This window comes from Panthera pardus, unplaced genomic scaffold (genome assembly GCF_024362965.1).
Source record: "Panthera pardus isolate Hobbes unplaced genomic scaffold, ASM2436296v1 HiC_scaffold_16, whole genome shotgun sequence".
Taxonomy (NCBI): domain Eukaryota; kingdom Metazoa; phylum Chordata; class Mammalia; order Carnivora; family Felidae; genus Panthera; species Panthera pardus.
This window is the reverse complement of record NW_026526721.1, coordinates 70,623,752-70,642,156: the sequence shown is the minus strand read 5'-3', so window position 1 is coordinate 70,642,156 and position 18,405 is coordinate 70,623,752. Positions and strand designations below refer to the sequence as shown.

The window sequence follows — 18,405 nt, the reverse complement described above, 5'->3', positions numbered from 1 at the left end:
GGCCAGCAAAAGTGGTCCTGTTGCTCTGTTTAACAATTTATTTATAGCCCTTTTATAAAACATGCTAATTTCATTAAGATACTCATAGGTTGCAGTGAGGGGAAGATGGCGGAGTAGGAGGACGTCGCGTCCTGCGGATCACTTAGATTCCACCCACACCTGCCTAAATAACCCAGAAAACCACCAGAAGATTAGCAGAACGGATTCTCCAGAGCCAAGATTAGACGAGAGGCCCACGGAAGAGGGTAGGAAGGGCAGAGAGGTGGTGCACACTACACGGACTGGCGGGAGGGAGCCGGGGCGGAGGGGCAGCCCGCCAGCAAAGCAGAGCCCCCAAGTCTGGCTGGCAAAAGCAGAGGGGCCGGAGGGAGTGTGTTCTGACAGCAAGCGGGGCTTAACATCTGGAAGATTATAAGTTAACAGCTCTGCTTGGAGAGCCGGAAGCCTGGAGGACAACGGGAGGGAGAGTTGTTGAGCCCTGGATGACAGAGTGCAGCGTGGTGGGGAACAAAGGCGCTCGCCAGCGCCATCTCCCTCGCCCATCCCCCATCCAAAATCCCAAAGGGAACCAGTTCCTGTCAGGGAACTTGCTTGCACCATGCAAACACCCAATGTTGTGCTTCTGAGGATCCATCCCTCTGGTGGCAGGTCTGACTCCCTCCTGGTGCCGCAGGGCCCCTCCCGAAGTGGATCACCCAAGGAAAAGCGAGCTGAGCCTGCCCCTCCCACCCCTGTGTACCTTGCCGATCCACCCCAGCTAATATGCCAGATCCCCAGCACCACAAGCCTGGCAGTGTGCAAGTAGCCCAGAGGGGCCACGCCACCCCACAGTGAATCCCACCCCTAGGAGAAGGGAAGAGAGGTACACACCAGTCTGACTGTGGCCCCAGCGGTGGGCTGGCGGCAGACATCAGGTCTGACTGCGGCCCCGCCCACCAACGCAAGTTATTCAAGACAGCACAGGGGAAGTGCTCCGCAGTTCCGCACCACTCCAGGGACTATCCAAAAGGACGAACCTGAAGAATTCCCCTCAAAAAAACCTCCAGGAAATAACGACAGCTAACAAACTGATCAAAAATGATTTAACAATATAACAGAAAGTGAATTTAGAATAATAGTCATAAAATTAATCGCTGGGCTTGAAAACAGTATAAAGGACAGCAGAGAATCTATTGCTACAGAGATCAAGGGACTAAGGAACAGCCAGGAGGAGCTAAAAAATCCTATTAATGAGCTGCAAAATAAAATGGAGACGACCAAGCTTGAATTGAAGAGGCAGAGGAGAGAATAGGTGAACTAGAAGATAAAATTATGGAAAAAGAAGAAGCTGAGAAAAAGATAAAAAAAATCCAGGAGTATGAGGGGAAAATTAGAAAACTAAGTGATGCACTAAAGAGAAATAATCTACGCATAATTGGTATTCCAGAGGAGGAAGAGAGAGGGAAAGGTGCTGAAGGTGTACTTGAAGAAATAATAGCTGAGAACTTCCCTGATCTGGGGAAGGAAAAAGGCATTGAAATCCAAGAGGCACAGAGAACTCCCTTCAGACGTAACTTGAATCCATCTTCTGCACGACATATCATAATGAAACTGGCAAAATACAAGGAAAATTCTGAAAGCAGCTAGGGATAAATGTGCTCTCATATATAAATGAGACTCATGATGGATCTCTCTACTGAAACTTGGCAGGCCAGAAAGGAATGGCAGGAAATCTTCAATGTGATGAACAGAAAAAAATATGCAGCCAAGAATCCTCTATCCAGCAAATCTGTCATTTAGAATAGAAGGAGAGATAAAGGTCTTCCCAAACAAACATAAACTGAAGGAATTCATCACCACTAAACCAGCCCTACAAGAGATCCTAAGGGGGATCCTGTGAGACAAAGTACCAGAGACATTGCTACAAGCATGAAACCTACAGACATCACACTGAATGTAAATGGACTAAATGCGCCAACCAAAAGACCTAGGGTATCAGAATGGATAAAAAAAACAAGACCCATCTATTTGCTGTCTACAAGAGACTCATTTCAGACCTGAGGACACCTTCAGATTGAAAGGGAGGGGATGGAGAACTATCTTTCATGCTACTGGAAGTCAAAAGAGAGCTGGAGTAGCCATACTTATATCAGACAAACTAGACTTTAAATTAAAGGCTGTAACAAGAGATGAAGAAGGGCATTATATAATAATTACAGGGTCTATCCATCAGGAAGAGTTAACAATGATAAATGTCTATGCGCCGAATACAGGAGCCCCCAAATATATAAAACAATGACTCACAAACGTAAGCAACCTTATTGATAAGAATGTGGTAATTGCAGGGGACTTTAACACCCCACTTACAACAATGGATAGATCATCTAGACACATGGTCAATAAAGAAACAAGGGCCCTGAATGATACATTGGATCAGATGGACTTGACAGATATATTTAGAACTCTGCCTCCCAAAGCAACAGAATATACTTTATTCTCGAGTGCACATGGAACATTCTCCAAGATAGATCACATACTGGGTCACAAAACAGCCCTTCATAAGTATACAAGAATTGAGATCATACCATGCATACTTTCGGACCACAATGCTATGAAGCTTGAAATCAACCACAGGAAAAAGTCTGGAAAACCTCCAAAAACATGGAGGTTAAAGAACATCCTACTAAAGAATGAATGGGTCAACCAGGCAATCAGAGAAGAAATTAAAAAATATATGGAAACAAACGAAAATGTAAATACAACAATCCAAATGCTTTGGGATGCAGCGAAGGCAGCCTTGAGAGGAAAATACACTGCAGTCCAGGCCTATCTCAAGAAACAAGAAAAATCCCAAATACAAAATGTAACAGCACACCTAAAGGAAATAGAAGCAGAGCAGCAAAGACACCCCAAACCCAGCAGAAGAAGAGAAATAATAAAGATCAGAGCAGAAATAAACAATATAGAATCTAAAAAAACTGCAGAGCAGATCAATGAAACCAAGAGTTGGTTTTTTGAAAAAATAAACAAAATTGATAAACCTCTAGCCAGGCTTCTCAAAAAGAAAAGGGAGATGACCCAAATAGATAAAATCATGAATGAAAATTGAATTGTTACAACCAATCCCTCAGAAATACAAGCAATTATCAGGGAATACTATGAAAAACTATATGCCAACAAACTGGACAACCTGGAAGAAATGGACAAATTCCTAAACACCCACACACTTCCAAAACTCAATCAGGAGGAAATAGAAAGCTTGAACAGACCCATAACCAGCGAAGAAATTGAATCAGTTATCAAAAATCTCCCAACAAATAGGAGTCCAGGACCAGATGGCTTCCCAGGGGAGTTCTACCAGATGTTTAAAGCAGAGATAATACCTATCCTTCTCAAGCTATTCCAAAAAATAGAAAGGGAAGGAAAACTTCCAGACTCATTCTATGAAGCCAGTATTACTTTGATCCTAAACCAGACAGAGACCCAGTAAAAAAAGAGAACTACAGGCCAATATCCCTGATGAATATGGATGCAAAAATTCTCAATAAGATACTAGCAAATCGAATTCAACAGCATATAAAAAGAATTATTCACCATGATCAAGTGGGATTCATTCCTGGGATGCAGGGCTGGTTCAACATTCGCAAATCAATCAACGTGATACATCACATTAATGAAAGAAGATAAGAACCATATGATGCTGTCAATCGATGCAGAAAAAAGCATTTGACAAAATTCAGCATGCTTTCTTAATAAAAACCCTGGAGAAAGTCGAGATAGAAGGAACATACTTAAACATCATAGAAGCCATTTATGAAAAGCTCTCAGCTAATATCATCCTCAGTGGGGAAGAACTGAGAGCTTTCCCCCTGAGATCAGGAACACGACAGGGATGTCCACTCTCACCGCTGTTGTTTAACACAGTGTTGGAAGTGCTAGCATCAGCAATCAGACAACAAAAGGAAATCAAAGGCATCAAAAGTGGCAAAGATGAAGTCAAGCTTTCACTTTTTGCAGATGACATGATATTATACATGGAAAATCCGATAGATTCCACCAAAAGTCTGCTAGAACTGATACATGAATTCAGCAAAGTCGCAGGATGCAAAATCAATGTACAGAAATCAGTTGCATTCTTATACACTAATAATGAAGCAACAGAAAGACAAATAAACTGATCCCATTCACAATTGCACCAAGAAGCATAAAATACCTAGGAATAAATCTAACCAAAGATGTAAAAGATCTGTATGCTGAAAACTATAGAAAGCTTATGAAGGAAATTGAAGAAGATATAAAGAAATGGAAAAACATTCTGTGCTCATGGGTTGGAAGAATAAATATTGTCAAAATGTCAATACTACCCAAAACTATCTACACATTCAATGCAATCCCAATCAAAATTGCACCAGCATTCTTCTCAAAGCTAGAACAAGCAATCCTAAAATTCATATGGAACCACAAAAAGGCCCCGAATGGCCAAAGTAATTTTGAAGAAGAAGACCAAAGCAGGAGGCATCACAATCCCAGACTTTAGCCTCTACTACAAAGCTGTAATCATCAAGACAGCATGGTATTGGCACAAAAACAGACACATAGACCAATGGAATAGAATAGAAACCCCAGAACTAGACCCACAAAAGTATGGCCAACTAATCTTTGACAAAGCAGGAAAGAATATCCAATGGAAAAAAGACAGTCTCTTTTACAAATGGTGCTGGGAGAACTGGACAGCAACATGCAGAAGGTTGAAACTAGACCACTTTCTCACACCATTCACAAAAATAAACTCAAAATGGGTAAAGGACCTGAATGTGAGACAGGAAACCATCAAAACCCTAGAGGAGAAAGCAGGAAAAGACCCCTCTGACCTCAGCCGCAGCAATATCTTACTTGACACATCCCCAAAGGCAAGGAATTAAAAGCAAAAATGAACTACTGGGACCTTATGAAGATAAAAAGCTTCTGCACAGCAAAGGAAACAATCAACAAAACTAAAAGGCAAGCAACGGAATGGGAAAAGATATTTGCAAATGACATATCGGACAAAGGGCTAGTATCAAATCTATATAAAGAGCTCACCAAACTCCACACCCGAAAAACAAATAACCCAGTGAAGAAATGGGCAGAAAACATGAATAGACACTTTTCTAAAGAAGACATCCGGATGGCCAACAGGCACATGAAAAGATGCTCAACGTCGCTCCTTATCAGGGAAATACAAATCAAAACCACACTCAGATATCACCTCACGCCAGTCAGAGTTGCCAAAATGAACAAATCACGAGACTATAGATGCTGGAGAGGATGTGGAGAAACGGGAACCCTCTTGCACTGTTGGTGGGAATGCAAACTGGTACAGCCACTCTGGGAAACAGTGTGGAGGTTCCTCTAAAAATTAAAAATAGACCTACCCTATGACCCAGCAGTAACACTGCTAGGAATTTACCCAAGGGATACAGGAGTACTGGTGCATAGGGGCACTTGTACCCCAATGTTTATAGCAACACTCTCAACAATAGCCAAATTGTGGAAAGAGCCTAAATGTCCATCAACTGATGAATGGATAAAGAAATTGTGGTTTATATACACAATGGAGTACTATGTGGCAATGAGAAAGAATGAAATATGGCCCTTTGTAGCAACGTGGATGGAACTGGAGAGTGTGATGCTAAGTGAAATAAGCCATACAGAGAAAGACCGATACCATATGTTTTCACTCTTATGTGGATCCTGAGAAACTTAACAGGAACCCATGGGGGAGGGGAAGGAAAAAGAAAGAAAGAGGTTAGAGTGGGAGAGAGCCAAAGCATAAGAGACTGTTAAAAACTGAGAACAAACTGAGGGTTGATGGGGAATGGGAGGGAGAGGAGGGTAGGTGATGGGTATTGAAGAGGGCATCTTTTGGGATGAGCACTGGGTGTTGTATGGAAACCAATTTGACAATAAATTTCATATATTAAAAAAGATACTCATAGGTTACACAAACACTGTGGAGTGTGAGAGTCACTAATGAAATCGTGGCACTGGCAAATTTTATAGCACTTTTCCTTTTTCTGGGGCAACACAATAACAAAATGGGCTAGATGTTTCTAAATATCTGGCAATATTTAAAGTTAAAGACATGGAAATTAATTTTTATCCATAAGACTTCACTGTAGATTAGCTAAGTTGTTTCAGTAGAAAACTTTTTTATTTATCCATCCAGAAACCTGGGAATCATCCTTAAAAACTTCCTCTCCCCACCTCTCACATCCATCCTGACCTGAGCCAAAATCAAGAGTCGGACGCTTAACCAACTGAGCCATCCAGATGCCTCAGGGACATAGTTTTTGAGGGGTGATGTAAATGTTCTAAAATTAGGTATAGGTATGCCTTAGAGAAATATCAGGTTTGGCTCCAGACCACTGCAATAAAGCAAGTCAAATGAATTTTTTTGTTTCCTAGTACATATAAAAGTTATGTTTATACTATACCACACTCTGTTAAGTGTACAGTAGCATTATGTCTAATAAAAACAATGTACATACCATTTTTGTTTTTTTAAAAGTTATCTCTACACTCAACATGGGGCTTGAATTTGCCACCCCAGGATCAAGAGTGCATGCTCTACTCTATTCTACTCACTGAGCCAACCAGGTACCCCACGATGTACATACCGTAATTTGAAAATAGTTTATTGGGGTGCCTGGGTGGCTCACTTGGTTAAGCGTCTGACTTCAACTTCAGGTCATGATCTTACAGTTCATGGGTTCAAGCCCCCCCACTGGGCTCTGCACAGGGGTGCGGAGTCTGCTTGGGATTCTCCCTTTCTCTCTGCCCCTACCCTGCTCACACTTTCTCTCTTTCTCTCTCACTCTCTCTCTTTCTCAAGATAAATAAGTAAACTTAAAAAAATAAATAAATAAAAATAAAAATACTTTATTGCTGGGGCACCTGGGTGGCTCAATCGGTTAAGTGTCTGACTCTGAGTTTTGGCTCAGGTCATGATCTTAACAGTTCGTGGGTTCAAGCCCCATGTCCAGCTCTGCACTGGCAGAGCTGGTTTAGGATTCTCTCTCTCTCTCTCTCTCTCTGTCTCTCTCCCACTCATGCTCTCCCCCTCTCTCTTTTTGACTCAAAAATAAATGAATAAAGTTAAAAAAAATACATTATTGCTAAAAAACAAATACACACAAAAAGCTTTATTGCCCAATATGCTAATCATGAACTGAACTTTCTTCAAGTCCTAGTCATTTTTGCTCATGGAAGGTCTTTCATTGATGTTGATGACTGCTGGCTGACAAGGGTGGTGGGTGCTAAAGGTTGGGGTGGCTGTAGCAATTTCTTAAAAGAAAACATTGAAGTTTGTTACACTGTTCAACTCTTCCTTTAATGAATGATTTCTCAGCATCATGCAATGCAGTACTGTTTGATAACATTTTACTCAAAGTAGAACTTCTTTCAGAATTGAAGTCAATCTGCTCTTCCTCAACTAAGTTTAGATAATATTCTAAATCCTTTGCTGTCATTTCAACAATCTTCACAGCATCTTCACCAGGAGTACTTTCCACCTCAGGGAGCCACTCTCTTTGCTCATGCATAAGAAGCAACTTCTTTGTCATCCATTCAAGTTTTATCAAGAGGTTGCAGCAATCAGTCCCATATTCAGGCTCCACTTCTGATTCTGGTTCTCTTGCTATTTCTACCACATCTGCAGTTCCTTCCTGCACTGGAATCTTGAGCCCTCAAAGTCATCCATGAGGGTTGGAATCAACTTCTTCCAAACTCCTGTTGATGTTGCTATTTTGACCTCTTCCCATGACTCACAAATTTTCTTAATGGCGTCTAGAATGGTGAACCCTTCCCAGAAGGTTTTCACTTACTTTGCTCAGATCCATCAGAGGAATCACTATCTATGGCAGCCATAGCCTTATTAGGTATATTCCTTATATAATAAGACTCGAAAGTCAAAATTACTCCTTGCTCTGTGGGCTGTGGATTGGATGCTGTGTTAGCAGGTATGAAAACAACATGAATCTCATCCATTTCCCTCAGAGCTCTTGGGTGACCAGGTGCATTGACAATGAGCAGTAATATTTTAAAAGGAATCTTTTTTTTCTGGACAGTAATCTCAACAGTGGGCTTAAAATATTCAGTACACCATGTTGCAAACAGATGTGCTGTCATCTAGGCTTTGTTGTTCCACTTACAGAGCATGGACAGAGGAGGTTTGGTGTGATTCTTAAGAGCCCAAGGATTTTCAGAATGGCAAATGAGCACTTCGTTCACCATTCAACTTCAGGTCACCAGCTTCATCAGCCACTAATAAGAGAGTCAGCCTGTCCTCGGAACCTTTGAAGCCAGGCATTGACTTCTCTTCTCTAGCTATGAAAGTCCTAGGTGGCATCTTCTTCCAGTAGAAGGCTGTCTAGTCTACATTGAAAATCTGTTGTTTAGTGTAGCTGCTTCCATTAATTACCTGAACTAGATCTTCTGGATAACTCGTTACAGCTTCTGTATCAGCACCTGCTGCTTCACCTAATGCTTTTATGTTATGGAGATGGCTTCTTTCCTTAAGCCTCATGAACCAACTTCTGCTAAGATCATCTGTGCAGACTACTCAGACCTTCTCCATTATCAGCAATAAGGCTATTTCACTTTCTTTATCATTTGTGTATTCATTGGAATATCACTTTTCATTTCCTCCAAGAACTTTTCCTTTGCATTCACAACTTGGCTAACTAACTGTCTAACACATGTTGTGTCTCAGGGAATAGGGAGGCCTGAGAAAAGGGGAAGAGGGAACAGTCGGTGGAACAGTCACAATATACACAATATTTATTGTTGTCATAGGGGTGTGGTGTCTGGCACAATTACAATAGTAACATCAAACACTGATCACAGATCACTATTACAAATATAATAATGCAAAAGTTTGAAGTATTATGAGAATTAACAGTGTGACACAAAGACATGAAGTTAGCAAATCCTGTTGGAAACATGGTGTCCATAGACTTGCTTAATACTAAGTTGCCACAAACCTTTAATTTGTAAGAAAAAAATGACAGTATCCGCATAGTGTAATAAAGTGGAATGTAATAAAATGATATATGCCTGTAGTGGTAATTGATGTACAACCCTGCAAATATACTAAAAAGATTGAATGACAAAAATTATAAGGGTCAATTTTATAGGATATAAACTGTGTCTCAATTTCTTTTATAAAGCATACTGACATTGAAGCCAGAACCCTAGATTCAAATCCCATTTTTTGCCACTCACTTGCTGTATCTTTCCCTCAGTTCTTTTGTCTGTAACATGAGGATGAAAAGCAATACCTACCTCATAGAGTTTTGTGAGGCTTTCATGAGTTGATATATGTCAAGTCCTTAGTATACTTAATGTTTGGCATACTGTAAGTGCCAACTGAGGTATTAGCTATTATATACAAAACTGAACCAAAGTTGATAGAACAATATTTACCCTACTACCAACTACCACCATCCTTTTTTTTTCTATCCTGGTAATTTTAATTTTTTTTTTTTTAATGTTTATTTAGTTTTGAGAGAGAGAGTGTGAGCAGGGGAGGAGCAGAGAGAGGGAGACACAGAATCTGAAGCAGGCACCAGGCCTGTCAGTACAGAGCCCAAAGCGGGGCTTGAACTCATGGACCACAAGATCATGACCTGAGCTGAAGTCGGACACTTAACCGACTGAGCCATCCAGCGCCCCTCTATTCTGTTAATTTTAAAAGAAAGAGAAATAAATGTTAAGGTACAGTAAATTGATTTCACAACCCTCTGTTGCCACTAAGAAACTGTAGTGCTTCCCCTGCTCCCTCAGCTGACATGTGCTCCTCCTTTGGGTTTAGCTTAAAGTTGCTTCCTGAAGCAAATCTTACCTGATTTCCCAGACTAATTTAGATTTCCCTGTTAATGTACTGCTATTTATTAGCACCCTATATTTAACCTCTGTGGCACTCATCCCAGTTGTAAGTTGTTAAAAATATCTGTCTTCCAGGGCACCTGGGTGGCTCAGTTGGTTAAGCATCTAACTCTTGGGGCGCCTGGGTGGCTCAGTCGGTTAAGCATCCGACTTCGGCTCAGGTCATGATCTCACGGTCTGTGAGTTCGAGCCCCGCGTCAGGCTCTGTGCTGACAGCTCAGAGCCTAGAGCCTGTTTCAAATTCTGTGTCTCCCTCTCTCTCTGACCCTCCCCCGTTCATGCTGTCTCTCCCTGTCTCAAAAATAAATAAAAGTTAAAAAAAAAATTAAGCATCTAACTCTTAATTTCAGCTCAGGTCATGATCTCGCAGTTGTGCGATTGAGCCCTATGTCAGGCTCTGCACTGGGCATGGAGCCTGCTTGAGATTCTCTGTCTCCCCCTGCCACTCCCCCTCAATAAAATAAAATAAAAATAAAATAAAATATCTGTCTTCCCCCTAGATTATAATCTTCATGAGAACAAAAACTGTCTTTTTATTCAGTGGTGTAGCCTTATCATTAAACAAAGTGCTTACCATATAAGAAGTGCTTAATAACTGTTCAGTCATAGCTTAAAAAGAGCTGCAAAGAAGGTATCATGAAGGTTTCAAGAAATGTAGCTGGAGTGCCCAGCTGATGTTAGAGTAACATAGGGCCAGTGCTATGCTCTGTACTCAACGTATACTAGATATGGTAATTCCCAAGGGAATCTTATTATTTTATATTTTATCCAGAGGGAGAAGGACTGCCTAACCTAGGCACTGCTAAAATAATTCCTAGTGTGCAGTACTGGGGTCATCTGTTACTATCTGGACAACTTGACCTGCTATGATACCAAGTTAGCTAGTTACCAAGCTAGTTACCAAGTCACATTATAGCTGCAGAGGTTGCAGCATTTTGGTATTCATGTCTTTAGTTTCTCTCTCAGACAGTTCTGTTCTTTGAAAAAACGAGAAGGATTTGAAGATCCGTATCATGTATTCCTATTTCTGTTTGATTTTGTGGAAAAGTGGCTGGGATGGAGGGAATAATTCTTGTCATTCCCTCAGCCTTTGCGCCTATGTTTTTATTTAATGTTTCAGTAATGCTAAAGGGACGAGATGTAATACCAAATGTAAGAAACTATTCTGTATAATTTTATAATTTTTATAAACTAATCTTGTTATTAAGAATAAAGAAGAAGGGTACCTGGGTGGCTCAGTCGTTTAAGCATCTGACTCTTGGTCTGGGCTCAGGTCATGATCTCACGGTTCATGAGTTTGGGCCCCACACCAAGCTCTGTGCTGATGACATGGTGCCTGCTTGGGATTTTCTCTCTCCCCCTTTCTCTCTGCACCTCTCCTGCTCATGCTCCTGAGCACTCTCTCTTGCTCCCTCTCTCCCTCTCTCTCTCTCTCTCTCTCTCAAAATAAATAAACTTAAAAAAAAAAAGAAGGAAGAAGAAAAACTGTTAAGTAGGCTCCTTGCCTTTGATTAAATTTGCCAGGAAATCAAATTGATGTGGGTTGTTTTTTCTGAAATTAGAACATTTTTAAGGTATTAGACATAGTATTCATATGTCTCATAATAGTGTAATTTTTAGTCACAGGCAGACCCTGTATTGATAGAATATCACAAATCAAGGCCAGAGAAGCAAGAAACTAGGACCAACTGAATCAGATTAGGTAAAGGCTGTCCAACTAATAATTCTCCTATTTCTTCCTAAGTTTATTCTCTTGTATTTTCTCTCATTCTCTTTTTGTTTCTTTGGCCCTTGATCTCTCTGTCTCACACCTTAACCACTTTCTACTTGGTGACTTCTGTCATCTTTGAAAATTACAGTGACAGCACATTTTGGTTTTGATTTTTTTTTTTTTTTTTTTTTTCAAATGTGAAAGTACCCTCACCAGAAGACAAGTTTCCCAGTCCTATGGTGTGGTGAGTCTGTGCAGCAGTTCCTGTGCACCAAGGGCTTTGTTTGTAAATGTTCTTTGTCTTGAGGTCTTGGTTTGTTCATTGCTGAGATTTGTAATTGGTTTGTTGGAATTGTTTTTAAAATGACAATAATAAAAAATGCTTTATTTGAATTATTTCCACAGTTGGTATAAGGCTAATTACAGCATGGCCGAAAAGTTAGACTGGGGCCGAGGAATGGGCTGTGACTTTGTAAGAAAGAGCTGTAAGTTCTGGATTGACCAGCAGAAACAAAAGTAAGAATGCATTTCCTCATGATATCTTTGATAACACAGTTTATTTTGGATTTGTTCTTTATCCTGAGCCTAAAATGTCACTATTTTGAAAATGTGGCCTAAACAGTTCAATTTCAAAATGTATGGAAGGGACACCTAGGTGGCCCAGTTGATTGAGCATCCAACTTTTGATTTTGGCTGAGGTCATTATTTCACAGGTTCATGAGATTGAGCCCTACACCCAACGCTGCTCTGACATCACGGAGCCTGCTTAGGATTCTCTTTCTCCCTCTCTGTCTGACCTCTCCTCTGATTGTGTAGTCACTCTCTCTCTCTCTCTCTCAAAATAAGTAAACTTAAAAAAAATGTATAGAAAACTGGGGTGCCTGGGTGGCTTAGTCAGGTGGTCATCCAACTCTTGATTTTAGCACAGGTCATTATCTCACTGTTTGTGGGTTTGAGCCCCACATCAGGCTCTGTGTTGACAGCTTAGAGCCTGCTTCGGATTCTCTCTCTCCTTCTCTCTCTTCCCCTCCCCCAGCTCGTGCTTTCTCTCTATTGAAAAATTAATTAATTTTAAAAAATGTATAGAAAGCCATTTCTGGTGCTTCATGGTAATATCAAAATAAATAACTACATTGTTGTTTTAAATCATGTATTAAAGAATCTATGGTGTGGGATCCAGAATCATAAGCATTTCTGTTTAGTTTATAATTAACAAATATGTATATTGCAAAATTTTTGCATATTCTATCATTCTTACTCTTTGGAGAATGCAATCATAAACATAAATGTAACTGTTGATTCAATATACAAAAACATGGAAGGTACTTTTGAGTAATGGTTCTCAAATCTGGATGAATATCACAATTACCTAGCAAACTTTTAAAAAATACATTCTTCAAGTTTGGGGGATACACACACACACACACACACACACACACGTGTGTGTGTGTGTGTGTGTGTGTCTTTTTTGTTTTTGTTTTTAATGTAAGTTCTGTGCCCAATGTAGGGCTCAAACTTAGAACCCCAAGAGCCTCAGACTTCACAGACTGAGCCAGCCAGGTTCCCCTATAAATATATTTTTTTAATTTTTTATTTTGAGATCATTATAGAATCACATGTAGTTGTAAAAAAATATGTACGGAGATTTCATGTACACTTTATCCAGTTTTCTTGATGGGTAATATCTTGAAAAAACTATAGTATAACAACACAACCAGGATATTGACATTGATGCAGTCAGATATAGAACATTTCAATTACCACAAGGATATTCCTATTGCCATTTTATAGATGTACACACTTCCCTCCCACTCTAGCTCCTCCTAAGCCCCCTGGAAACCACTAAGCTGTTCTTCATTTCTATAATTTTGTCATTTCATGAATGATGTATAAATCAATTCATGCTGCATGTAACCTTTTGGTGTTGCCTTTTTTCACCCCACATAATTTTCTGGATTCATCCAGGTTATGGTGTATATCAGTAGTTTGCTCAAGTTAATGGCTGAATAAAATTCCATGATACAGATGTACCACAGTGTGTTTAAACATTTGCATGTTGAAGGATAACAAGGTTGTTTCCAGTTTTGGGCTATTCTGAATAAAGCTGCTGCAAACATTTGTGTACAGGTTTTTATGTGAACATAAATCTTCATTTCTCCAGGATAAATGCCCAAGAGTGCAATTGCTGGGTCATATGGTAGTGGCAAGTTTAGTTTTGTAGTAGAAACTGCTGAACTCTTTTCCAGAATGGCTACGTCAATTTATATTCTACCAGCAATGTATGAGTGATAATAGTTTCTCTACATCCTCATCAGCATTTGGTGTTGTGACTGTTTTTTTATTTTAGTTATTCCAAAAGATAGTAGTGATTATCTTATTGTGGTTTTAATATGCATTTCCCTAATGGCTAGTGATGCTGAATATCTTTTCATGTGCTTATTTGATATCTGTATATCCTCTTGGATGAGGTGTCTCATCATGTCTTATGGTGATTTTCTAATTGGATTGTTTGCTTTTGTCTTACTGTTGAGAGTTTTTGAGAGTTCTTTATATATTCTAGATACTAGTCCTTTGTTGGAGATGTGGCTTTCACACATTTTCTCCTAATCTGTTGCTTTTCTTTTTATTCTTTTAATAGGGTCTTTTGTAGAGCATAAGTTTTTAACTTTGGTGAAGTCAAAATTATTAATAGGTCCTTTTATGAGTCATAGTTTGAATGTCAAGTCTAAGAACTCAGTGAAGCCCTAGATTCCAAAGACGTTCTTGTATTTTTTTTTTAAATGTTAAAGCTTTATGTTCTATATTTTTAGTCTGGGATCCATTTTTAGTTAATTTTTGTATAAAATGGGAGACTTAGGTCAAAGTTCATTTTTTGTGTGTGTGGATGTCCAGTTGTTCCAGCACCATTTGTCGAAAAGGTTATCTTTCTTTCATTGAATTGCTTTCTTCCATTTGTGAAGGAATCAGTTGAGTGTATTTATATGGGTCTATTTCTGTGTTCTCTATTCTGTTCCATTGATCTATGTGTCTGTCACTCCATTAATACTTCACAGTCCTTTATTAGTGTGGCCATTCTATATCTTAAATTGGGTAAATGTATTCTTCCCACTTTATTCTTTTTCAAAATAATTTTAGCTGTTCTAGTTCCTGCCTTTCATATAAATTTCAGAATAACCTTGTCTACAAAAAAATCTTGGTAGGATTTTTCTATGAATTGTGTTAAACTTACATGATCAGTTTCAGGAGAATTGACATCTTTATTGACTTTTTAAATCCATGAACGCAATGAGAAGGGGAAACATTCAACCTTTCGCCATTAAGTATAATGTTAGTTGTAGGTGTTCTGTAGATGCTCCTTTTCAAGTTGAAGTTCCTCTCTATTTCTGTGTTTCTGAGAATTTTTATCACAAATGGATGTTGACTTCTGTCAGGTGTTTTTTCCTGCTTTGGTTGATATAATTATGTGATTTTTTTTTTTAGTCTGTTATTAATATGATGGATTATATTGATTGATTTTCAAATATTAAAACAGCTTTCTATTGCTGGAAAAAGCCCCACTTAGTCATGGTATATAGTTATTTCTGTATATTGCTGAATTCCATGTACTAATATTTATAATGGATTTTTCTGTATATATTCATGAAGAATATGATATTATCTTTGTTTCTTTTTTGTACTAAGTATTAATTCAACTTCCTTAATATTTACAGGGCTATTCATATTTACCTATTTCATATTGGATGAATTGTGGTAATTTGTGTTTATTGAAGTATTGGTCCATTTTGCCTAAGTTATTAGATTTATGTGTACAGAGTAGTTTGTAGTAGTTCCTTACTATCGTTTTAATGTCTGTAAGGTCTGTAGTGAGATCCCATTTCATTCCTGATATTGGTAATTTGCATTTTCTAGGTTTCTTTTTCAGTTTTGCTAGGGTTTGTCAATTTCATTCTTTTTAACTTTTTTTTTTAATATTTATTTATTTTTGAGAGAGAGACAGAGTACAAGCTGGGGAGGGGAAGAGAGAGAGGGAGACACAGAATCCGAAGCAGGCTCCAGGTTCTGAGCTGTCACCACAGAACCCGACGCGGGGCTCATACTATGGACCACAAAATCATTACCTGAGCCAAAGTCGGATGCTTAACCACCTGAGCCACCCAGGCACCCCTGTAAAGATTTTATAAAAGTGGTGGGGACACAGAAATTACACTTATTGAGTAACTTGTGTGTGCTAGGCATTTAGTGCTTTATAGTTGAAGCTCAGGAAAATGAGGTCAACATCAAATAAGCTGGTATTTGAAACCAAGCCTGTGTGAAGACTTCTAGACCTTTGCTTTCCTATTACAGTGTGCTTCTTCAACTCTACCAGAGACACTGGTAGGTCTTTTACACATTCTATCTCAAGAAGCTATAATTCCCTGAGATGTTTTATTGCTATACTTTGTTAACTTAAATGAAGCAAATATCAATTTTCCTTAAAGTAAATCTAACCTAGGCTTTTTCCCCTTAACAAGCATGTGGAAGAAGAGGAAAAATGGCAGTAGTACTATCACAATTTGGCAATCAGTCATAATAGGATTTATATTGTTTAAGAATACTGGAATTTCATTTATAAAATTACTATTATGACATTAATATGGTTTGTATTATAATTATCAATAAATTGACCAATTAGAATTATAGGTTGGAGTTTGAAGATTATTTTTACAGAACAGTGTAATAGATTCTGATATCTGGAAAATTATAAGACCTCATTTTCCAAATTGTACTTCCAAGATTAGATTCAACAGAACAGAGCAACTTGTCATAATTAGGAATATTCACACAGTCTTCATTTTGCACATGAAAACAAGATGTCTTGTGAATGTTTTCAGTATAACTGAAACAAGAGTCTTTGAACTAGATCATGCCATAGAAAACAATTCACTCTTTGTAGCTGCAGGGCAGAAAGGGCATCCATCATCTCTGTCTCTTTCTAAGACTCCATTATATTAATTATGAAGATTTGTATTTCTAAGCAGGATCAGGAATTTCATTATTTGTCATTAAACACACAGATCAGGTCTGCAGAACTCCTTTTACTGGAAAAAGTGGAGAAAGAGATAAATATTTTGTTTAATAATGGTGAAGTAACGTTATAAGGCATTTGGCATTAATCTTTTATAACTACATTAAGCATTTCTTTTTACTCTTTGAAAAATAACTTTATAACCTGATTTAGCATTTAGTATTAAGCTATCAAAACATATTGAAATTATAATAGAAAATGGATTTGTTATGTTTTCTTTAGAGTTTGGTACCTTGGTGTTTCTTTGTGTGCAGGAGGCAGATGCTGAGCCCTTTCTGTGACACGCTTAGAAGTAACCCATTGCAGTTAACTTGCCGACAGGACCAGAGAGCAGTTGCTGTGTGTAATTTGCAGAAGTTTTCAAAACCTTTGCCTGAAGAGTACCAGGTAACACTTGTTGGGGCACAGTTTTAGGAATCAGCTCAACTTTTTAAAGAGAAGTCTCTATCTTGAATTAGAAGAATGAATTAAGTTTTTCAACTTACCCCCATTGGTTTTCTATAAGTTAGAAAAAAAATTGAGAATTCTTACAGTTCTTTAAAACCAATGTGCTAATTAACAATAATTAATATCTAACAATGCCTTGTAGTAATAGAGGCATTTAGAATATTTATTGGATCTATTTTTAAATGTTTTGTATTTTTTTCTAATTGTTTCCTAAGTCTTCATCTTTAGTTTCCTCTAACATACACAGAAAACAAAGTTCTTTAAAGAGAATAACTGAGGTACTCTATTCCAATTCATTACAAGTCTTAGAAGTTCTACTTTAGTAAAGGTTTGACTCATGGGATCTAAAAGGTGAAGGAAATGGTCCTACATATTCAGTCTGAATCTCTGATTTGACCTGTAAATTTTTTGTTGCAATAGCCATCTCTAAAACTCTTTAGTTCTGCCTGCCATTTACAAAGGACCCTGCAGTCAGAAGGAGTATCTCAGAAGATGATTTAAAATGATTGCTGCTAAATGTTGAGCTTTCCTGCATATGTTCATGATGCCACTGAATGCTTCAGACATCATCATAAGATGGCAACTCTATTTCTAGGCATAGGAATATAATTCAGTGAATTAGTGTACATGTGAAATCTTTAAAATTTATCTGGAGCCTTGTTCCTTTGGTGTTCCAAGTGTTTTATAGGTATGATCTCATTCATATTCTCACAGTTTTATTTTTTCAAGTTTCTCAAAACAACACGTAAATTAAGTCTTCTGATAATACTTTAAGTGCATTATATTTAAAATATCTTAATTCTCTGGATTAGTATGTGTTTTGTCACCTCATAAAACTCTTCCTATTCATCCTTTTAAAAACATTAGTCAAATTTGTCATCTAATAAAAAACATAGACTAATTTACTTACCTTGCTTTTTCTAAAACTACAACAACCTTGAAATATCCCTCAGGTAGAATATGTTCTTTATGTTCTATGACATATGAAGAAAAGTACAGTAATATCTTTTTTTTGTATTATACAGCATTAGAGGGTTGCTACAAATTGCCTGTTTGATTATATAGAATGTTTCTTACTTTCCTGTCTTCCTAATAATTTTTTTTTGTAGTACTTCGACAAACTAAGTGGAATACCTGCAGAAGACTTGCCTTATTATGGTGGTTCAGTAGAAATTGCTGACTACTGCCCTTTCAGTCAGGAATTCAGTTGGCATTTAAGTGGTGAATATCAGCGCAGCTCAGATTGTAGGATATTGGAAAATCAACCAGGTTAGTA

General features: G+C 38.3%; 1 protein-coding gene across 6 annotated transcripts in view; it reads left to right on the top strand.

Annotated features, from left to right (window-relative positions):
* The window catches only part of LMLN (leishmanolysin like peptidase), a 137,677-nt gene that overhangs the window by 42,248 nt on the left and 77,024 nt on the right, over positions 1-18,405 (top strand). For all 6 annotated transcript variants that reach the window (XR_008422472.1, XR_008422471.1, XR_008422473.1 and 3 more), the window contains exons 12-14: positions 12,023-12,133; positions 16,937-17,069; positions 18,239-18,398. Coding sequence is in view for 3 of the 6 variants with exons in the window: in XM_053903470.1 (XP_053759445.1) it covers positions 12,023-12,133; positions 16,937-17,069; positions 18,239-18,398 (404 nt within the window). In the remaining 3 variants the exon portion in view is untranslated. The remainder of the gene's footprint in view (positions 1-12,022; positions 12,134-16,936; positions 17,070-18,238; positions 18,399-18,405) is intronic.